The sequence below is a fragment of the Aspergillus puulaauensis genome, chromosome 3 (genome assembly GCF_016861865.1).
Source record: "Aspergillus puulaauensis MK2 DNA, chromosome 3, nearly complete sequence".
In the NCBI taxonomy this organism is placed as follows: Eukaryota; Fungi; Ascomycota; class Eurotiomycetes; order Eurotiales; family Aspergillaceae; genus Aspergillus; species Aspergillus puulaauensis.
The window spans coordinates 2198242-2220426 of NC_054859.1; the positions used below are offsets into that span (position 1 = coordinate 2198242).

The 22185-nt window shown below is 50.9% G+C and overlaps 7 protein-coding genes across 7 annotated transcripts; 4 read left to right on the top strand and 3 right to left on the bottom strand.

Annotated features, from left to right (window-relative positions):
• Positions 1 to 155: 155 nt before the first annotated feature.
• On the bottom strand, positions 156 to 2206 carry APUU_30878A (electron-transferring-flavoprotein dehydrogenase; the record flags this gene model as incomplete). Its single annotated transcript, XM_041702020.1, has 3 exons — positions 156 to 255; positions 312 to 1830; positions 1924 to 2206. 3 exons carry the CDS (start codon positions 2204 to 2206, stop codon positions 156 to 158), a joined length of 1902 nt encoding a protein of 633 aa, XP_041554847.1.
• A 2642-nt stretch (positions 2207 to 4848) lies between these two features.
• On the top strand, positions 4849 to 5851 carry SPT15 (TBP family protein; the record flags this gene model as incomplete). Its single annotated transcript, XM_041702021.1, has 4 exons — positions 4849 to 5144; positions 5208 to 5295; positions 5366 to 5780; positions 5835 to 5851. The coding sequence occupies 4 exons, from the start codon at positions 4849 to 4851 to the stop codon at positions 5849 to 5851; spliced, it is 816 nt and encodes a 271-aa protein (XP_041554848.1).
• A 784-nt stretch (positions 5852 to 6635) lies between these two features.
• APUU_30880A (NAD(P)/FAD-dependent oxidoreductase) lies at positions 6636 to 8128 on the bottom strand (the record flags this gene model as incomplete). Its single annotated transcript, XM_041702022.1, has 3 exons — positions 6636 to 6927; positions 7005 to 7992; positions 8080 to 8128. 3 exons carry the CDS (start codon positions 8126 to 8128, stop codon positions 6636 to 6638), a joined length of 1329 nt encoding a protein of 442 aa, XP_041554849.1.
• Positions 8129 to 8435: 307 nt separating this feature from the next.
• Positions 8436 to 9521, top strand: APUU_30881S (class I SAM-dependent methyltransferase; the record flags this gene model as incomplete). Its single annotated transcript, XM_041702023.1, has 2 exons — positions 8436 to 8551; positions 8612 to 9521. 2 exons carry the CDS (start codon positions 8436 to 8438, stop codon positions 9519 to 9521), a joined length of 1026 nt encoding a protein of 341 aa, XP_041554850.1.
• Positions 9522 to 12441: 2920 nt separating this feature from the next.
• APUU_30882S (uncharacterized protein) lies at positions 12442 to 14049 on the top strand (the record flags this gene model as incomplete). The annotated part of the gene is made up of 2 exons (XM_041702024.1): positions 12442 to 12866; positions 12942 to 14049. The coding sequence occupies 2 exons, from the start codon at positions 12442 to 12444 to the stop codon at positions 14047 to 14049; spliced, it is 1533 nt and encodes a 510-aa protein (XP_041554851.1).
• An 891-nt stretch (positions 14050 to 14940) lies between these two features.
• On the top strand, positions 14941 to 17844 carry APUU_30883S (uncharacterized protein; the record flags this gene model as incomplete). Its single annotated transcript, XM_041702025.1, has 4 exons — positions 14941 to 15326; positions 15405 to 15516; positions 15574 to 16295; positions 16356 to 17844. The coding sequence occupies 4 exons, from the start codon at positions 14941 to 14943 to the stop codon at positions 17842 to 17844; spliced, it is 2709 nt and encodes a 902-aa protein (XP_041554852.1).
• A 688-nt stretch (positions 17845 to 18532) lies between these two features.
• Positions 18533 to 22126, bottom strand: APUU_30884A (uncharacterized protein; the record flags this gene model as incomplete). The annotated part of the gene is made up of 1 exon (XM_041702026.1): positions 18533 to 22126. The coding sequence occupies one exon, from the start codon at positions 22124 to 22126 to the stop codon at positions 18533 to 18535; it is 3594 nt and encodes a 1197-aa protein (XP_041554853.1).
• Positions 22127 to 22185: the final 59 nt, after the last annotated feature.

Consider the following 22185-nt stretch of genomic DNA (forward strand, 5'->3'; position numbering starts at 1 on the left):
GTACGATGAAAAAGATGACACTTCACTTTGGTATTTGGCAGATCAAATTATTTAGACAAATGCGAACAATCAAAGGGCGTATATATACATGCGCGAGGCTAGCCCAATTCAACAACGGCTTTTAATAAAATGAGCCCATCCCAGCAAAGACCTATCTATGTCATAAAGTATTTCGGACCTTCTCCACCTTGAGGGGTTTGCCAGTTGATATCCTGGGTCGGGACCTTGATGTCACATGTCTTGCAATGAATACAGCTGCAAGAGGTTAGCACATGCTATTCCTAGATGTGAGAATGAAAGGGGATGCATACTTTTGAGCATTGATCTGGAAGCGAACACCGAGTGGTTTGGTTGAATCCTCTACATATTCGTACACTCCAGCAGGGCAGAAGCGGTTCTCAACGCCCTTGTATTTGGGCCAGGCAATTTCTGTGTGTTTATCCCAATCCTTCACCTGCAAATGCACAGGCTGGTCTTCTTCATGATTGGTACCCGTTCGGCTGACGCTGGTCAGAATGTCAAAGCTGATCTTGCCGTCAGGCTTGGGATACTCGATCTTCTCGCACTCAGAAGCCGGCTTGGTCGCTGCCGCATCTGTGCTGTGGTGCTTCAGCGTCCATGGTGTGCGGCCCCGGAGAATATAGGCTTCGAGACCGGAATACATAATACCTCCATAAAGACCAAGAGGAGTGCTGAAAGAAGGTCGCATGTTTCGGACCTCGTATAGCTCCTTCCAAATTGAAGACTTACGCAGAGCATCTTCATAATCGAACAGGAAGACGGTGCCGCCAGCGTCGTCCTTAAGGGCGTTGAATGTGGACTCTGCAGCCAACATTGCCGACCTCATCGCGGTATGCGTTCCCTTAATCTTTGGGACGTTGAGAAATCCGGCGCTATCGCCAATCAATGCACCTCCTGGAAAAGCACATTTGGGGATCGACTGGAAACCACCCTCGTTCAATGCTCGGGCGCCGTACGAAATGCACTTTCCGCCTTCCAACACATCGCGGAACAGAGGATGGTGCTTGAGCTTCTGGAATTCCCCGTATGGAGACAACCAAGGGTTCGGATAATCAAGGCCGACAACTAAACCAATGCTGACCATGTTCTCGCCAAAATGATACATCCAAGCTCCACCGTAGGTATCCTTTGGTAATGGGTACCCCATGGAATGTGTAATCTCGCCCGACTTGAACTTCTCGGGTTGAATTTCCCAAATCTCCTTTACACCAAGACCGTATGTCTGCGGTTGGCTATCGCGTCTAAGATCGTACCTCTTGGTAACCTGCTTGGTCAAGCTACCGTGGCAGCCCTCTCCGAGGAGGGTGACGCGGGCATGGAACTCCATTCCTCGTTCAAAGGTATCTTTAGCTTTACCGTCCCGAGCGACACCGAGATCGTTCGTTGCTACACCTTTCACCGCACCTTCTGCGTTGTAAACGATTTCGCTCGCAGCAAATCCGGCGTATATCTCAACTCCCAGCTCCTCAGCCCGCTCAGCCAGCCACTTCGTCAGCTCATTCAAGCTGATGATATAGTTCCCATGGTTGTTCATCTGCGGCGGTGACGGGATCGGAATTGATGAGTTTTGCGTCAAAAACCGCATTTTATCCTCCTTAGCCGGTGTAGCGCCCTCGAATCGCGAAGGATTTTCTTTCGACAGCCAGTCTGGTAACAAATCGTTCATGGCAGAAGGTTCAAGGACGTTGCCTGACAAAATATGTGCACCGACTTCACCGGCCTTCTCCAAGAGGATAACTCGGAATTCTTCATTTCCAGCTTCATTGGCAAGTTGTTTTAATCGAATGGCAGCAGCGAGACCCGCAGGACCTAAAACGTAATACAACAGTCAGCCACATTGGTCAAATTCTCCCCTTGCAAGCGAAATGCGCAAATCGCAAAAGCAAAGAGCAAATTGCTTACCGCCGCCGACAATACAAACGTCCACCTCGTCTGACTCTCTCTCAACCTGTCGCGGATCAAAATGACCGTTCTCATCGGTAAGTTTTCTTGATATCGACTGCGAAAATGCGCGAGTCTGGCTCGGTGTTGAAAGGGCCGAGCAGCGGATACTAGTTCGTTTGCCGGAGGCTGTGGTTGAAACTCGTGGAGCAGAGCATAACGTTGAGGATGGCCTTGAGAATCGAGAGGGGTTTGACCGCGCCTCGCGTCTCAAAAGACGCAAGACGACTCCTCTCGAAGCCATGAGGGAGGATCGCGGGGTGGTGATAGAGGTAGATTTCGAGATTTGGATAGTGGGTGTCGCGATTTTACAGCTCGCAGTAAGGCATAGCCATCAATGGGCAGGAACGGTGAGGGAAATAGCAGTTGGTGATTATGGAGAGCAATTCGTCGAGTATATGACCGCAAATCCAAGAATTCGGTGCGTTCGTCGCTTTCAACTCCGGATCGGAAGCCTTTCGTCAAGGGAAAAAGGTGACTTAGTAAGCCAGCATATAACCGCACCCGCACGACCGAGGTTAGCCACGGCCAATAGGAAGAGCTCTGATCAAATCATTCGGCAGTCTTGAGCTGTCTTCCGCACGATCTCGCTGGTATCCGTCGCTTCTTCCGCCGGAGATAGCCCTGCCCTCCGTATACTGTCTCCCTAGGTACCGAGCTCCCGATGCTAGCAGTTCTTTCCACCATAGGTTGTGAGCTAGGCCTCTGTCAACCTTACTAGGCAACTAATTTTATACATTAAGAAGCGCTTATCGTCGGCTTACCGAAGACTGCGGACATGGTCGGCTGAAGCGCAACGTGGTCAGAAGGTCTCGGAGTCCCTTACCTACTCGTAGATATCCATCCTCACATGTGAACAGTGAGCGCCAACTGGGTCTCCGGAAACTCACAAAACGCTGCTTAAACTAACTTCAATTCAGTTGCCGCCGGCCAAGGCTGCGGTCAATGAGCTTCTTCACAACTCGCGGCTCCGTTGATGTCAGCGACAGGACATTGTTACGTATGTACATCATGACGGGCGGGGGGCGCTACATCATCCATCTGTGATCCATGGACCCTGGCCCGGTTAATATCGAATAAAAAAGTACAAAGACAAAGTACGAATCTGGTGTGCGGCTCCTTTTCAGGCTCCAGTGTGGGTGTACATTATTTTGAAGTTTATTGTACCGTACACATTCACCTCTCCTTTCTGTCACTACTCAAGGGATGGCCTGCGTTACTGAGAGCGGTATGCAGAATACCTGTGTAGAAGCCACGGTGGCATGTACCTAAATGCCAACGGACGGATAAACATCAGGGATGATGCAGACGTCGACTTGTCAAAATTCTCGACGATTTGAATATGACCTATGCAAACCTCCGACCGACCGCGTCGGTGGATCACAAAGGCAAAATGAGTCTGGGGAAGAGCAACGGGTCACGGACTCACGGGCACCACTAAAAGCGACCAAAGACGCGCCCAGCTGAGGATGAGAGAAGCACGCCCAATCAAGGCCAGGTGTAAGTGGACTAAGAATGGCAAAAGGACGAGGCTGGGAGCCAGGATAATGAGCCTCTTCTCGAGTTCCGACCAATATACCAGCTGGCATAGACTACGTACTCCTTATGCGTTTCTAATTGATAAGGGAACAAAAGGAGCGAGCATGTGATGATATCTTTGTTGTATAGCAAGGCAAAAGAAACAAAGATGAATCTCATGGATGATGGGCGAGAGGAGGCAATTTTGTTCCGCCGCTTCCTTTAAAGCGGCAGTGATGGAATCGCGTGATAATTGGCCAGCGATCAAACACGGGTGGCGACGCGCGGACTGGACGAAGAGTCACGGTTTTTGGGTGGCTGCAACCAAAAAGAGAACCGAACAAGGGAGTCGCGCAGACTCGCCATTTGGGGCCAATGACATCGCATGTTTCAGGCGAGGATGGGTCACCAAGGCGCTAGTGGTGCACTAGCCTTGGAAAATTCACACCAAACCCATGGGTGAGCAGCGACCACCCAGCGCTGCTTTTGCCGCTGGTTTGGGCCCAGCCCCCCTGACTCCACCTTCCAGCCTTCCCGGTCGCTGTGAGTCAGCCTATATAAAGGCCCAACCTCCCACTTTTCGATGCTCTTGGAATTTTTTATCCTGGTCTTGGCATCGCCCGGAACGCCATACTGTCCTCATTCCGCGCACCAGCTCTCCTCCCCTCCTCTCTCTCCACACCAAGCCTGTTCGAGGTCTGCAGATTCTCGCTCTTGCGTAGTCTGCCTGGTTAATAATTTCGGGTGCCAAAACACAGGGAAAAGCGAAAAACGTTTGTTTTTCTTCCTTCCCTCAAGGTTTCAGATTAGGTTGCTGAAACAGGAAGTTGCAGCCTCAGGCGCATCTTCGCCGCTCTCTTCAGAACACAAGATAGAACCTCACCCCTTCCAGAAAAGGAAAACTCAAAAGCAAGAAAAAAAAAATATCTGAGCTTTGTCTTCCGCAAAAGTGCACTTCTTCCACTTGTCCACTCACTCCCATCCCACATCGCTGCTCGCTTGCATTCCATAATTGCGATCACGCCTGTCCTTTCAATCAATAGAAAACACTTCATTGTGATCTTTCTCTCCTGCCCATCTCATCTCACCTCGTCACAATACTCATCTTGGTCGGGCCTTGTCATCTATCATCATTGCCATCGGCCTGTTTTGCATTTGCGAAACGGCTCTCTCTGAAGGCAGTGCTTTTGTAGGGGATACATTCAATTGTCCATCTCCCACAAGGTTTGTTGACCCCTCTCTATCTTCCGATCACCCACATCTCTTCAACAATACTACCAACATCCAACGACAAGCAAACTAACTTGCGACAGTCTGCCAGTCTGAATCTCAACTGGTAACAGCTCGAGTATTCTCTCTTGCGTCACAATGGACTCTCTCACGACCCATCCGTCGAATGCGCAGCAGGCTCGTGCCTTCACTTCCCCGTCATCCCTGTCGTTCCCTGGTGGTACTACCTTTCCTGGCGGTGCCGATTTGACTCCTCCTTCCGAGAAGGATCCGAACTTGGCCGCGGGTGCTCAAGGTGCGAATGGTGCGAACGGGAATGTGAACGGCCAGCAGCAGGGAGCAAATGCCGCAAATGGCAATGGGGTGACGCCCGCTACTCCGGCTGCGACTCCTGGTGCCAGTGCTCCAGGGAGTGGTATCGTGCCTACGTTGCAGTGAGTATACTCTAGTGTCATTCTTCTGGTCCACCAGAATACTGAACAATGATTGCTCTTAAGAAACATTGTCGCCACAGTCAACCTTGACTGCCGTCTTGATCTGAAGACCATCGCGCTTCACGCTAGAAACGCGGAATACAACCCAAAGGTATTACTTTCCACACCTCCCTGAGTTGGTTATATCAGGGTACAGTGTGGCTGAACTGCTCTTTCTTTAGCGTTTCGCGGCCGTTATCATGCGTATCCGAGAGCCCAAGACTACTGCCTTGATCTTCGCCTCTGGCAAGATGGTGGTTACTGGTGCCAAGTCTGAAGACGATTCCAAGTTGGCTTCGAGGAAATATGCTCGTATTATTCAAAAGCTGGGTTTCAATGCCAAGTTCACGGATTTCAAGATCCAGAACATCGTGGGTTCCTGTGACATCAAGTTCCCTATTCGCTTGGAAGGTCTGGCGAGTCGCCACCACAACTTCAGTTCTTACGAGCCGGAGTTGTTCCCAGGTCTTATCTACCGTATGATGAAGCCGAAGATTGTGCTTCTGATCTTCGTCAGCGGGAAGATCGTCCTGACTGGAGCCAAGGTCCGTGAAGAAATTTATCAGGCCTTCGAGCTCATCTATCCTGTGCTCTCTGGTACAGTCTTCCTCCTTCCGACATCTTGTTGGCGGTTATTAATCCTGGTACTAGATTTCCGTAAGGTCTGAAGAGAAGCGAACCAATTAAGGGCTGGGATAACCTCTCAAGTGCCTTGTTCTCCCTTCAAACTCCTGTATTATCAAAAAGTTTTCTCGATTCACCGGCGGTTGGATCTCAACTCCTACCACCTCCGCGGTTTTTTGCTTCCGAAGTGCATCACGAGTTTTATGCAAAAGCATCAGTACGGCGTTATAGCGATTCGGATTTTTTTATTTTCGCAGCAACTTCAACGTGTTTCACAATTTAGATAGTCGCACACCGCAGATTGAAAAGGGGGCGGTACTGCGCGCTGGTCGACTGGTTGCCTCCTTCTAATTTTTCGCTTATCTTCGAGCCTATTGGCACTGACGGTCTGACAAACTGACTTAGTACGCAGTCTTGTCCTGGCCTAAGTTGATTTTTCTCCGGGCTCTGAACTATTGTTTAGATCGTCCTTTTTGTTCAATGCGCTGGGTGGCAGGTTAGCCTGATCTAACAGTGGCATTAGCTTATCATGCAGAAAATAAAATGAGTGAATGTAAACCTTGGTCCATTGTAATTGTAAGAAGTCTGAATCGAGTATCACTTATCATCATAATACTACTTCCTCCCTTTCATGGCAATTTACAATATGTCCCTCTGCGCCAATGTTTATATATATTTGATGATTGAATAATAACTGGTCATGGTCCATTATATATATACTCTATCAAAACCACTACCTTACAATTCTTACTAATTTCAACTATATATATCACTACTGTACTAACCCGAGTACTCCAAATACAACCAAGACCCAGCCTAATACAACAACTATAGCACACCTACCCTCCGCTCCTTCTTCGACTTCGCCAACTCCTCCATCAGCACCAACCGCTTACTTCCCGAGCGACTCCCGTCCTCCGTTCCCTCGAAGTTATCCTCATCCATAGCTTCCGGCCACTGCCATAACTCGCGCAGCTCGGGGTCGAGCTTGCCCTCCAGGGCGTCAACGACTTTGTCGCCGATGACGGGGAAGAACTTGTATGCGTGCCCGCTGCCGCCGGTTGCGAGAAAGAGAGACGGATATGTTGGGTGGGGGGTTACGATGAAGTCGCCTTTGGGGCTGTGGGGGTGTGGTTAGTCTATTATTGTATTGTTCTGGGGCCAGATTAGAGTCATGGGGAAGGGGGAAAAACATACGTATCAGTGTACCAGCAGATACGGGTATCGACGAACGGTCTATCGGCGAAGGTGGGAAGGAGTTGTTTGAGGGCAACTCTAAAAGCAGCTTCGCCCTCGAGCGGGATGGGCACGCCCTTCTCCGGGAGACTGACCTGCATTTTCTCGCCGGTGGATGTTGTTGAGCTCGGCACTGTAACGGCCTTGGGGTTATGATAGCCGTAAGCGTGGCGGGCGATTTTGAGGAGGTTGTTTCGCGGAGGAATGATGAAGATGCCTGTTGCGAAGTTCAGGATTGTAGGCATGTTCTCGAGGAGGCGCTGCTCCTCGTCTGAGATGCGCATGTAGGCGATTGCTTGACCTGTTGAAACGGCGCGGCCACGCAGGTCGATTAGGGAGGCTGTCCAGGCGCCTGTTGCGAGGATGACGAGGTCGGCGGTGATGGCTTCTTTCTTGTCGTTGTTGAGGACGACGCCGGTTACGGTGCGGTTGTCCTTGGGGGAGAAGAGGAGTCGGGAGACTTCGCCTGTCACGAAGTGGACTTTGCCCTCCTTGTCGAGCTTCTCCTTTGCGAAGCGCACACCTGCTTCTGCATCTGCCCAGCCGGAGCTCCAGTTCACGTAGCCGCCTGCGACATTGAGGGATTCGCCGTATGCTGGAGCAGCACGGAGAACGTCTGCCTTTGTCGGTAAGAGCTGGGCTTCCTCGCCGAGTTCCGTAACGTTGTGGTAGGATTTCGTTGTGTACTCCTTCGCCGTGGAGTCTCCGTCCGGGTAGACAAGCAGAAGGCCGTTTTGGGTGTATCGGCCCTCATGGCCCCATTCAGTGCGGCGCCAGAGGTCAGTTGCTTGGGCTGCGAGTTTTGAGTATGTGGGATTGGAGTAGTCGGCTCGTATAATCCGGGATGTGTCAACGGAAGAGCCGTGCGGGTTGGGGATTGTGGGAGACGCCTCGAGGAGTGTGATTTTGCTGTTTGGGTGACGTTCGGAAAGGGACTGGGCCGTAGACACTGTGCGATGTCAGCTTCAATTTCTATTCATAAAATGTATCTATGAAAGGGAAGAATTGTACTCCCACAATGGGTTCTCCGACTCACATCCGAAAACCCCTCCTCCGACAATCAGAATATTCTCAGGGAGCGCCATTGCGTGCAGAGTGTATGAACTTCGAGGTGTTTAAGAGATTGGGACCGCTCCTCTCCAGAGAAATTTGCTTTCTGGAACCGTGGAGAGTGCGAATTGAGAATGAGGAGGTTCCGCTCCGAAATGTCGGCCGACCCCAAGATATGGACTGGTTTCTCCAGGGAAAAAAAAAAGGCGCCGATGATAAGCCGAGCTTGGCTTTCTCCGGCATCGGGCCGCAGCATCTCTCCATACCAGTCGCCTTCTCTCAGCCGCTCGAGAAACAAAACAAACAATTGTTTTCTAGACGTTACAGTTGTGCACTCTCACCATGAGCGCATCCAGAGCAGGACGAAGCGCCCTGAAAGCGGCCAAAGGCCCAACTGCCGCTCCATCGCGAACCGCCAAAAAGCCAAACCCTGGCGCAGCATCATCGCGACACACAAGGTTAGCAACTTCGAACATAAATAAATATAGCTAGATATAGCTAGCTAACAAGAAAACTAGTCCGCCGCTACCCAAGCGAGCAAATCCACATCTATTGAATCTCAATGCCGCGCCAGGGACCCAGGCGACTCATCGCGTGCCCCCAAGGGCAATGACCATACTTGGCGTCAGCGTACTCGCCATGAGCACCTACTGCGGGTATCTATACACCTCGTACCGCCGCGAAGTCGCGCAGGCCCAGTCTATGGCTGTCCCAGAGGACGTATCAGACCGGTATAACCATACCGCGGGGACATTCGACGCCGACGTCGAGATGTCGGAGAAACTAATGCGCTTGGGCGCGAAACGCCGCGAGCTTGTACAGCGGGCGAGAGGGGATGTGCTGGAGGTTAGTTGCGGGACAGGCAGGAATCTGGAGTACTACGAGCTGGGTGAGAAGAGGATGGTCGATGAGAAGGGTCGAGCCGGGGTGCGAGGGTGCCGGTCTGTTACGTTTGTGGACTTGAGCCCGGAGATGGTTGCGATGACGAGGACGAAGTTTGAGAAGTTGCATCCTGGGTTTGCTGGGACGGGGAGGGTTGAGTTTCGGGCGCAGGACGCGAGGGATGTCCCTCCTCCCCCTCGACCGCATGCCCAGGGGCAAGGGGGCCAGGGTGGGTATTATGATACTATTGTGCAAACTATGGGACTGTGCTCGATGCCGGACCCTGCGGGGGCCTTGAAACATTTGGGGACGATCACAGAACCGCAGCAGGGCCGCATATTGCTGATAGAGCATGGTCGGTCCCATTACGACTGGCTGAATCGCGTGTTGGATAACCTGGCTCCTGCGCATGCGGACCGGCATGGGTGCTGGTGGAACCGGGATATTGGACAGATTGTTCAAGCCAGTGGGTTGGAGGTTGTTGAGGAGCAGCGATGGCATTTTGGAACAACGTGGAGATATGTTTTGCGGCCAAGGCGTCAGTAGACGATCCGGGCGGCCTTGCCTCTTTCCTCTACGGAGTATGTTTTCGATAGATGTATATTATTTGTCTATGTACTACTACATATAATTATTATACCCGAGTGACATGGTTCAGCCAATTATTAAGACCTTGCGCAATGCGCATTTATCGGAGGCGTGTTGGATTACCCGCGCGCATATCATGATTTTATTTTGCATGTAGATATATAAAATATGAGGTCAACGTTGTATTTTGCTCTGGGTCCGCCTGTTTATGCGGGGTAGGCTATATTGCAGATGACACAATCTCAGATTAGACGGAGTAAGAATCGACTGTAGATCTGTTTGAGAGTACTAGTAGCCAGTAGTTAGTTACGTACTACGGGTATGTCATCAATGATCAACTGGTGGCTGGGGCGTATCTCAAGGTGTTCGTGATTGATGGTGAAACTCGCGCGGATGTTGAAGGACTTGCCAAAGTGTTAAGCTCTTGCACTCTAGCGCCCACACTGACCGTGTCTGTGTACTCCATCGATGGAGCAGGGGTCATTTCCTATTCGGGTATATCATCGGGAGTCATGAGGTCACCCAAGATCAAGTCCTCTCACTAGGTCGACAATGCAGGATGGAGTTTTCATATTTTGGTTCTGCAATATTGATTGGAAAGTATGTCGAATAAAGCTTAGGCCGCATGCTCGGCTATTCTTCCTTTGATGCTTATCCAGCGTCGGGGATTTTATCGGTGAGGGCTGAAAAAAAGGTGAGAATGATTCATGCATGCAGGAGATCTTCAAGTATACGATTGCGGAGTCTCCTGCGTCCCAAACTTCCAACGAAGCAAATCTTCTCGCGCCCCCAAGTTTATTGTTGCAGGGGCCAGCATAAACCATTATTGTTCTGCATCACCACTTAAACAACCTTTGGGGTAGTGAGGGGTAAACACACTGTCACTGGGCAACAAAGACAGGGATGGTTCCTTGGAAGCGATGTTTGATTGCCATAAAGTATGTCTCGACTGTCGAGGATGTTTATCTGGTTGATTGATCATTGATCCCTTGCCGGGGGTGACACATCCAATGCATGGGGAAGTAACACCTGCAGATTGCAGCAGCGCAGTGACCGCAGACGCGTCGTCGAACCCACATAACAACACCCTGTGCCTAGGCGACGGGAGAGCATGATGTGTACATATTTCTTTGTACATTTTTGTATACAACTCCGCTAGCGCCTGCCTCATTGGATCGTGGACGGGATGGAACTTGGAAGGCAAAGGCTGCCACCGCCTTGGGACGTTCCGATTGCCAGGAGGATTCAACCCGGATGCCGGGGGCTATCTTGAGCACTCGACGACGGCATATACCCCGCTGGATCCAGCATGATTGGCGGATGCATGACAAACGGTGACGCTAGGAACGATATCCTGTGGGCTCAAACGGGGCTGGATGGGGAACCAGCTGGGATTAGCCTGGTCTTTTGGTTCCATTCCATTGCTGCTCGGGGCTAGCGCATAACTTGGGAGCTTGGAAATTTCATTCATCGCCTCTTCGCGGTGGACAACGGACCCGACCATGGAACTCGCTCGGCGATGAAGTAATAATGCAAGCTGCTTGTGCTGGAGCGATGTCTTTGTCCATCGCTCCCCGGTGCTGACCAGTCACAAACACTGGAAGTAATCGAAATCGAACCGAGCCTGTAGCCTTGTGTGGACGTACTGGAGCCTTGGGGTGTTGCAGCGACGACAGATCACCCCTCCGTCACGAAACAAAGATCCGTGGCACAAGGAAGATCCAAGCGGTTCGCGCGAGAGTCGGTGAGAGCAGTCTCAATCAGACATCCTTTCGAGCGTCCAGTGCGAGTCTCTCAAGCCGGCCATCCTTGGAGATCGCGTTGTTTGTTTCTGTATCAGAAAATTTCTGCGCAACAGCCCAGCAACCAAGCGTAGCTGCAGCAGTAGCCTCCCGATTCGCTTCTTTGTTTCTCCATCATCGAGACCATGCAGAGAACCTCAGTTGATCATGGACCCGGCCCTCCAATCGCAGCACGACCTAATTTGGCCCGGTCGTCATACCTGGAATCTTAGACACATGGCTGGTCCCACCGTACTTTTTTTTTTGCCTTTGGGTGGATTTTGCCATGGCGACCTCCTGAGTTCGAGGTATAGTGGCGGGCGCAAAGAGTAAGTGCTCTCATGGACAGCGCCAGCGACCAGCGGTGTGCGATATTTCCTCACTGTGAGCCGCCTTGAGTGCTCTTGAGTGCCATAGACAGTGTAGACGGTGTACGGATGGACTGTAACTAGCTATTAACTAGGCGGCCTGCGAATTTCTGGGTTGTGCTCTCGCAGCGACAGCATTCCTGAATCCACCCGTATCGGACCAATAACCGCCACCCTCAAACATTCCGATTCCCGCCTCTCCCAGCGAGTCTGGAAAATGGACTACGGGAAAAGGAAAAAAATTAGGAACAAAAAAAAAAAAGGGAAGGCTGTCTCGAAAGCCAACGGTCGACTTGACATTTCTCTTACTGGCCTCGTTATTCATGGGAAGTTTGTCTCGTTGCTGACCCTGCCCTCGCTCATCTCCGCTGTCAGTCGTCACTCTCCAGTCTCCCTTTCCAGAGTTGTCTCCCCCTTCCATCCATCCATCCATCCATCCTCCATCCTCCCATTCCCTTCCCTCCTGTTTCAGTCTCCCATCCATCTTCCCTCTTCCCTCCCACCTCCCCCTGTGTTATTAGTATCAATATTTTACCTTATCCTTATCCTTTTTATTACTATTATTATTTATTATTCATCCCCGGATACACTTTCCTTATTATCTAGACTGTTGCCTGTGTTTTGTTTAGTCTGCTTGTACTTTCTGCCTGCTTGATCTACTATATTCCGCCTCCTATTATTCCGCCTCCCTCCCGCCTCTACCACGCGCCTCTCTTTCCCAACCACATCATGCCCTACAATACTCGCCGCAAGTCCTTGTCTCTTCCGCTACTGGGCATTCATCTTCCAAACACATCTCGTCGCTCTCCTTCAACCTCAAAACCGGTTCACGCGACCGACGAGAACACTCCTCCTTCCAAAAAGGTAAAGAGATCGCATGACTCGGCCACTTCGTCGCCAGAGCCTACAGAACATGGCACAAACTCGAAGCGACAGACGAATACTGTTCGCCCGTCTGGCAGACGCGCGACAGTGGAACAAACTCCTCCTTTATCGCCCTCTGATGGCGGTGTCGCACCCAAGATCGACCTCGAAGGTATCAACGACGACATCGTGGTTGGTGTGATTGAGCAGTTGGAAAAGACCGCCAATCGCCCTCACTTGGTCAAAGAGCTGGCTGCGGTTCTCATCACTTTCAACGACAATGTGGCGAAGTGAGTCTCTTCCCTTTAACTTGGCTACTTTTCATGCGCTGTGAATTAAACTAACCGCTATCCTTTTTGCTACAGTTCTGCAAACCCTGCTGCCCTACTCTCCTCCCGTCTAAGCACTTATATGAAGCGCCCATGGACAGCGCTAGCGCCGTGTCCTTTGGCGAAGGAGCTCATTCCGATACACCCTCGCAAGGTGTATTACTATCTCACAACCCATGCGCGCCAGCCTATACCCGAGAGTTCCGACGATGTCATTATACCCGGTATCGAAGGCAAAGCCCCGACGCCTAGTGTATCTAGTGTAGATGACGAGGAGGATTCTCTGGCGCGGCAGCGCTCTCCAAGCCCCGAGGTTGATTTGTCTTCTCCTGATTTCGAGGAAGGAGACATTGACTTGGATGCTTGTGGCGGATCCGGTAGCGCGAGACACAGCCCGGAGTTCCCTGACCATCGCCACACGCGAGTTGTTCACTCACATCGTGCGGTTTCTCCACCATTGGAGGGCGATGAGAAGGAGTTTACGCAAACGGCTAGCGCTGTTCGCGAGCGGGCCTCCGAGCAAAAAGCCAGCCAACTTGCGCAAGCCAAGGGTGGATACTCGGCTCTCACAGAGGCCCTCCAGGGGTTGGACGACATGAGTATGAGCATCTCGGGAACACCTGTTGATGGCAGCCCTCTCTCCTCCCTCGGGGACGATGAAATGTCCCAAGCTCAGGATAATTACTTTTCCCCTGAGCACCGTGAATCGCACTCCTCTCTCCAAGAACAGCTGCAACAACAGGATCTTGATGAAACTGCTGCAACTGCCCTGTTCGGCACCTCTCCTTCTCCTTCACTCACATCCGTTGCGCTGTCCGTCTCGTCTGGCACGAGTGCGGCTTCGGATGATGGTTCGGATATTGAGAGCGGGCCCGGTTCTCTCGGAAATGCTCCGCGCATCGCTCTTCCGGAAGATCCGAGCCTGGCGCGTATGTCGACACTCAAGAGGTCAATAGACATGCTGGACGATGAAATTCCTGGCCTAGACATAGGAATGGCGGATCTCGCAGAGGATAAAGTAGCTGTGAACGCTATGATGCCTCTGAACCTCTCTTCTGAGATGGTTCTCGACTCTTGGCGGGAGCTACAAAGCCCGGAAAGTGTGGACGTCGACGAACTTGATGAGATGTTCGGCGAGATCTAACCGCCACGTTCATTCTATCTACACTCTGCTCAGAGCCGTCTACTCTGATCATCTCCGCTCATGACACAATTTGACCTTTCTTGAGACCGAAACATACCTCTCTCGACATGCGATCTGTCTGATTTAATGCTATATTTGTTTAATCTTGCGTTGTTGTCTACGCAGCTGCGTTCAATTCTTGTGGCGGGTGCCCATCTTTCGCTTGTACATATAATTTTGCTCACCCCTCTCTCTCTTGATTCCCAATATGCCTTGTTCTGATTATGATACATACTTGGTCCGTTATGGTCTTGGCGGTTTTTTTATTTGGCGTGGTGAAAAAGCAATGCTGCTTACGCAAGAGGGAAAAGCTGGAGGAGGATACAATACAACAGAAGAAAACATTTTAAGATGATTAGCCAATACCGATGAGTACAGTCCAGAGTAGTGTCAAAATTAGCTCAAAGTAACGACGCATGCACGCCTTGGCCATTCATTGTTTGCTGGTATCTTCTCCGATCCCCAACGGAGAGCCAGTGACATGTGCCTGAGGCGGATCCATGACATGCTGACGTAAGGCCGATGTATGGCTCTGGCTTCGGCTGTGGCAATCGACTTTTTGGTACTAATCCTCAAATTTTGGTGAATTCAACTGCTTCAACCATCTCCCTCTCGCTTTAGGTTGATGAGGTGGCTGTGCGCAAATCCGCTCTTTAGGTTGGGCGTTTTGTGAGTTTACTGATTTGTGTGTTCTGTTTCTCCCTTGTACTTGGCTGGCCCTAGGCGCAATGCGAATCGCTTCATCAGCTCGATCTTATAATTGCTCTATGCCTATTATCACATCCATCCATCTATCTCTAATACTGTCTTCATATTCAGATATCCGATACCTATCTAGGTCTTATCAACACCATGGAACGGCCGTCCGGTCTCCCGCAGGCGGGAGGCAATGCACAGGGCGGCGAACGTCTTTTGCAGGCCCAGTCTAACAGCCATCCCAACATCGTTCCGGTCTCTAATCCTCCAGGCCCGCCTGGGTCATCACTACAAGCCTCACGAGTACCCCCGCGCAATGCCACAATTACCGGGAGAAAGCAAATGTCTAGTAGCAACAAAGTTGCCATACCCCGCCAACGCTCCGGGACTGCCCCTCGTTATAGTCGCCGTGTGCCCTTGGCATGCGAAACTTGCAGAATGCGCAAAACGAAATGCAGTGGTGACACCCCCATTTGCAGACAGTGTTTGGAATTAAGAGTCGACTGTCGTTACCCGGTTTCATGGCGCGAGCGAACGAAAGCGTTTGTCTCCCATCTTATCTTCCTGGGTACCCCGCATATTTTGCGCCATGATAACTGACTGTTGGTTGCTTGGTATAGAGAACTCGCTCAACTTTCGGCCAAGTCGGATAACTATGAAAACCTTCTCCGTGAAATCAGCCAACTTGTTGATGGCCGGATGTCGGAGCAGATTAAGCATACTCTTGATAAAGTTTGTGTCGCTCGTCTTGCCTTTCGTGGCCTCGCTTGCTGACTTGCGATTTTTTAGTACGCCGAACCTGGCAACGAACCGTTAAGCGACCAGCTGTCTACGAACTCCGCGTCTGCTGTTGATGAAGTGCCCGACGCTGATTTGGAAAGTCTGCCGTCTTCAATTGGGTCATTAGATGCGATCGATCGTGTGGATGAGGATCTGAATCGTAGCCCACACGCCCGAGCTACAGGATACATGGGAAAGAATTCAGAGGTTACTTGGCTGCAACGATTAGGCAGAGAGACCGACCACCGTGCGCGCAACTTACCAGGTCCAGCCGAACTCCAGCCAGATCGCAAGTTTGCCATCCATTCCGTGAACTATCATTTGGACGATGTGGACATAACGCCTCCTGGACCCGTGCACCTTTATTGGGTGCCTCCCCGGAATCTTGCAGACAAACTCTTCGAGGACTACCTCGATACAGTCCATCCTATTTTCCCCATAATCAGCCGGCCACTATTTTCTGCGCAGTTCAGAAATTTCTTCGATAATTCGGCGCGACCGGGTGATAAATGGCTGGCCATTTTGAACCTGATTTTTGCCATATCATCCTACCATGCGCACCTTATGCAGGCGCCCTGGCGCGGCGATGACCGTGATCACTTCGTTTACCTGGCTAGGGCCCGAGCTCTGAGTATGAACAGTGATTCCATTTTTACTCACCCTGATCTCCAGCAGGTGCAGGTGGAGGCTTTAATGGCTTTTTACCTACTTTCAACCGATCAGATCAATCGGTATGTTTACATCTCACAAGCCTTCCAAAGGTTTTCGCAGCTGGACTGATGAAATTTTAGAGCGTGGAGAATTGCATCGTTAGCTCTCCGGTCCGGAATATCTCTTGGGTTGAACCTCAGGAACACTAGCGAAATCACCCCTGATGCGTCTAAGGAAGCTCGATATAGGGTTTGGTGGTGTCTTTACACATTTGAACACTTGCTTGGGATAATGACTGGACGTATGACGGGCATCTCGGATGGTATTTGCACGACACCGATGCCACTCCCTGTGGATGAGGACCGGTTCCAGGACCCAGCCATTGCGGAGCTACTCGGTAGCCTAGAGCTTCGTCAAAACCGCGTTGAAGCAGGCCTGGCGAGCTGCTTTGTTCGGCAGATGCCCATGAATACACGGCCCGGTCGAGAGGCGCAAAATACAATGAAAAACCAAGACGCCTCGCGCTTGAAAAGCCTACCACCGAGCACCTCCCTTTTCTTCCTTTACTTCGTCGACCTCGGTGTTATTACCCAGGAGATCGTTAATCGGGTCTACTCTCTCGATTGTATAATGACACCTTGGAGCCAGATCGAGAATCGCATTGGTGAGCTTCGCACAAGGGTTGAGCGTTGGTATACAAATCTCCCTGAAGCTTATAACTGGACCAGAGGCGATGAGCAGAGCCCAGAAATGCTCCGAGCGAGTCTCTGCCTCGCCTTCCATTACTACAGCGCGCGCATCACACTGGGTCGGCCCTGCTTGTGTCGCCGCGATGTCCGACCACCAAACTCTCCCAATCAAGCGATATCCTTTAGTCACGAGATATCAGTGGCAGTCCTTGAAGCTGCAGAGCGGCTAATTGGTCTGCTCTCCGATGAGCCTGACGCCTCGCGCATCTACCAGATCTGCCCTTGGTGGTGCATCCTACATTATCTCATGCAAGCTACCGCCGTCCTGCTCCTTGAACTGTCTTTTGGTAGCATCCACATGCCCCAGGAGGAGAAGAACATCCTCGAGGCTGCGAAGAAGGGAATCCGCTGGCTCCACGCCATGTCCGAGTCCAGCCTTGCTTCAAGACGTGCTTGGGAAATATGCGATGGGAACTTCCGCCGCATCGCCGTAGGCCTGAAATTCGACGTGAGCGATATTCCAACTGCCGATTATCAGTCTGATCTCAACGACGGTACACAACAGTCGCAACAGCAGCAGCCGCAGTCACAAACTCCACGGGATAATGCCAACCCTCCTATCGCTACAATCGCCACACAGTTCCCATCTCTTGCATCCTCCACCACGCCCGTTTTCAACCTCTCAAACCCGGACGGCATCCAGCAAATACCTCAACCACCTTTCCAAGATCCAACGACAACGACAAATTTCCAACAACCCCCGGTTACCGCACCTTTCTTCACCATCCCGCGCAGCGATGACCCCCTCCTCTTCGGCGGTCTTGGTACCCCTTCCACCGGAACTCCCAACGACATGTACTTCCCCTACGACCCTATCACTGGCGAATTCATCCAGTCATTCTTCCCAAATTCGAACGAGGAAGAGCCTTGGGATGATTAATCTGGCTGTGGTCTAACTATTTCTTGTCATGTCATATTTTCGATATACTTTTGGCCCTTTTTCATTCTTTGCACCTGGTTTGGGATATAATGACTTTTTTCCTGTGTAAAAAAGAAAGGCTTTTTGGGAGGTGTTCTCTTATATATCATATATCATATCAAACCGCTGGCCGGCGAGGTCAAGGTGTTCCTTGCATGTATTTAGCTGCGTTTTTTTCTTTTCTCTTTTTATAGACTATTAGTGCTTTTAGTAAGTACCTGGCTTGTATGTGTAACTACTTTATTATTATGATTATCGTGGAATATAAGTACCAGGACGACGCATTCTAAGCATGGCAGATTATTTTCATGGTTAAAGGCTGCTTGCTTGTTCTTCTTGATGTCGAGTAGTAGTTAGTCCGTACTGATTTGCCAGTCACATGTAGGACCAGTGCCCTAATTGTTCAAACTAGTACGGAGTACAAGGTCCTTCACTCCAAAGGGCGTTTGTTGCGCTTCGCTGGGTATATTATATACAATATTATTCTATTCTATTTCATCATATAGTACAATGCAGGGTATATATATATCGTATAGTACATGCCCCCCCAGAAGACTAAGAACCCCGTATCAGAAACGGGAGAAGAGCGGCCTTTTCTCAAACTTCGTTTTAGTTCGTGATCACACTTTCTGTTGATCTCCAGTTCGTCTCAATGATGACGCTGAGCAAGAACGATCGGCCGCGCCAGTGCTCGACGGGCAACTTGTTTTGCCGTCTCTTTCTCTCTCTCCTCCTCTTCTCTCTTCTCTTTCCTCTCTCTCCCTTTAGCTCGCCGGAACCTTCTCATCTCCGCTTTCGTTAAAGGCTGCCCACCTCTCTTCATTTCCACTTCTTTCCTTCTCCTCTGTCTTTCCCTGGCACGCCATACTCTTCTCCCTCTCTCTGCTTGCTGGTATCTCTTCAGCTCCTTTCTTGTCCTAGGATCCCGCGGCCCCTTCATCTTCTCCCTCTTAACTCTCCTCTCCACTCCGGCAATCCGCATCTTTGCTATCTCGCTCTTCGTTCTAGGTACCCAGTTCGAGACCCGTGTCGCTACCGCCGTCTTCAACGAGACGTTCCCCCTCGACTCGACCCTTAGTTTTCGACGCCGCTCCCGTCTCTCCTTCTTAAAATTTCGGTAGCGCGTGTAGATCTTTTGGCCGACCTCATGGGCTATTTCAGCGCCGTTCATATTGAGAGCTTTGAAGCGTTTTGCGCAGAAGATGAGGGTTCGTTCTGCGTACATTTTTTGTTCCCCGGGGAGAACGTTTGGCTCTGGGGCCAGGGATGGTGATTGCATTGAAATGGAATGATTTTCTTTTCGGATGGGGATGGGTGGGAGATGATCAGAATGATCATTAAATTGGTGAGCTGTTGTGGCCTCTGGGGTTGACTTTGATTTAATCTCAGATACAGCAGCGTCGTACTCCCGAATAGCCGCCTGGGCAAGAATTCTCACTGTATTCGGGTTCGGAAACACCAATCTCTCCTGGAGATGCCGGGCATACTTGGCGTCGAAGTTTGGGTCGCCTCTTTGGAAGTCTCGCGTAGCCTTTGTGTAGAATCGAGTAATGCCGCCTCGTACCGTGCGATTGACTTCCGGTGAGGTGTAGCTCACACAGAAGCGCTCGTAGATGTTGCGGGCAACTAGAGATCCCTTAGTTTCGGCGACTGCGGAGAGGATGACGTTAAATGCTGTAGAAGGGATGTAGGGAAGGCGGTACATAGGGGCGTGCTCAGGTTCGACAACAGTGTCAAGGATTTCGTGTAGAGATGGAGAGGACAAGTGGTGGAAGATGCGCGTGAAGCTAATAAGGGTATTGGCTTGAAAACGAGAGTCGCTTCGTGTGCGCCAAGGAATTTCGTCGAATTCGCCGAATAAGATGCGGTAGAGGATTTTCTTTGCTTCCGCAAGGTCCGTTTCGAGGCCACCGGCGGTGGTATGTGTAGGATTAGATTGTCGATACAGAGACAAGGAATGATCAAGGCGAATAATCTCTGCAACTATGGAGGCGATGTTGTTATGTGACCAGGATTTGAGTCGATGGTCGCGCATGTACTTTAGTAACGGGATGGCATCGTCCCAATGATGCATTGCGATGCGATAATTCAGAAGTGCGCGAAGTGTGTTGACAGAGACAGGCTCAACGAGTTCTCGTATGACTGCTTCACCAATAGGATTGTTCTTGGTGGCGGCTGCAAATCGTAAGAGTGAAGGTGCTAGAGCCTGATCCCCGTATGCGCTTATGGGCACCGTAGGCCCGTCAACATCATTTGACAATAGTAACCATTCGCCGAATGCAAACGCCCGCGATGTGGTGATTAAATCGAATAGGTGAGCAAGTATGACGAGAGAGAGTTGTGGATTTGACGAGCTGAGGGATCCGGGGAATGTAAAGCTGTCGAGTTCTTGGAAAGGTAGGGCTGCACTAGCGTTTTCCACCTGTGACGAGAAGAATTCACCAACACGTCGCATTTTGCATGTGTCCATCACATTCTGCAACATCGTAAACAAGCGCAGGGCATTTCCACAAAACCCTTGTGAAGAGTGATAGCTTAGATTATATGCCATTAAACCGGTGAAGGCTGTTGTTTCGTCGTAAAGTTGTGATGGATGAAGTTTCGCAAGTACGTTTTCCTCCACAGGGCACATATCGTTATTCCATGGAGGGACAACGTGAGGAGTTAGTTTGAGAAAACCATCAAACAGCTGGGGATCAGCCTCCGGGGCCAGCCCGCCAGAATTTATTATACGGGTAATAAGCCAGTTAACTCGTTTAGTTGTCGGTAGAAACTTGGAATTCGACGTCGTACGGGGCACAATGGCAAATTTGAGATTACTGATGTTGCGGAGGAGTTCATTTGCAGGAGTGCCTCCGTTACCCAGTCCCATATGAGCTAGGTTGGGTAGATTGTCCAACAATGCTGCAACAACTTCGGCACTGATGGTCCGTCTACCTAATCCGTGAAAAGGCGAAGGGGCCCCAGCCCGGTTGGGCGGTTCGGGTTTCATGACTGCTGGATCGGGTGAAGGCCACGTTGTGATATTTCGGTCTATCCTGGTGTTTCGTAGAGATTTTTCGTTGCGGAGAAGAGGTGTCCAGCTCTGAAAGTTCCAGCCTTTTCGGATCGATTGGTTAGTTAGCCAAACTCCTTCGTTGATGTGGCCATGCTCAACGCAGCACCAGAGTATGAACTCCAACCAGATCTCGTGCCCGAGTTCCTTGATACCGATCTTTGCTGGGAGAAATGGCGCCTCTTTTCCGGCGGCCGCAGCTTCCGCCGCAACCTCAGCTTCATGCACTAGCCAGGCCGCATCCGAGAGGACATCCATAATATGCGAAGAAAGTAGATAAATCCCTGGCGGACGAAATGTAGCCTGATGGATATCAGGAGTAGCGTACTTGTAGACGCGTTCAGAGACAAGGCCAGAATGGTGAAGCCGTGCAAGGATGCGGTACACAATGGACATAGCCAACTTAGATTCGGCCGGGGGGCCGTCCGCAGCATGAAGGCTTATTGAGCCTAAACTTGCCCAAAGTTGGCCCATAAGCAGCATATAGTAATCCTGGTCGAGTGAGCGGTATGTAATCGCATCCAAACGGTCAAGTCCAATGATCTTCGGGCCTTGCGACGTCTGTGGGTGTGGTGAAATATCGTTATCAGTCAGCTGGTCAAGCGAAAGTCCCGAACTTGAGGCCCGGTCTTCTATAACTCCATATCCATGTTGAGAAGCCCCCTTAACTGCCTCCGCCGCATCCGCTAATCTGCTGAGTGCCTCGTACACGGTCGACCACTTCTTCGCTTTGAACCCAAGATGCGCTAAAAGGTCACGTTTCAGTTCCGTTCGCGCAGTATGGAGATGGTGGGCCAATTCGACAGTCCTTGTAAATGAATATCTAGTCATTAAAGAGGGCCATTCATCGGTCGAACGTGCCGGATGCATCGCTGCATCCCGCGAGATCAGGGAAAGGTATTCGTAGAGCAACTTTTTGAAGCGCATCAACCTTTTCCCTTGTGACTGCGGAACGTGCCATTTTGGAGGTCTGAGACGATCAATTGCTTTCAAAACACCAGAATTAAAGACGCGGCCCTTAACCGGGCGCTTGACGCCAACGGAGTATTGACTGTTCCATTGTAGCCTCCAACCGGAACGAGGAGCTGTTGACGCGTGAGACGGGACGGCGAACGGGACGACGAAAGGACGCAAGGAAGACCGGCACTGCAGACACAGGAAGCGGGCTGGATACAGGTAGCTTGTCATGACACGACAGAGGAGTTATGGGCGAGCGTAAGGTGGTCCAATCTCGGTGTCGCCGTCGG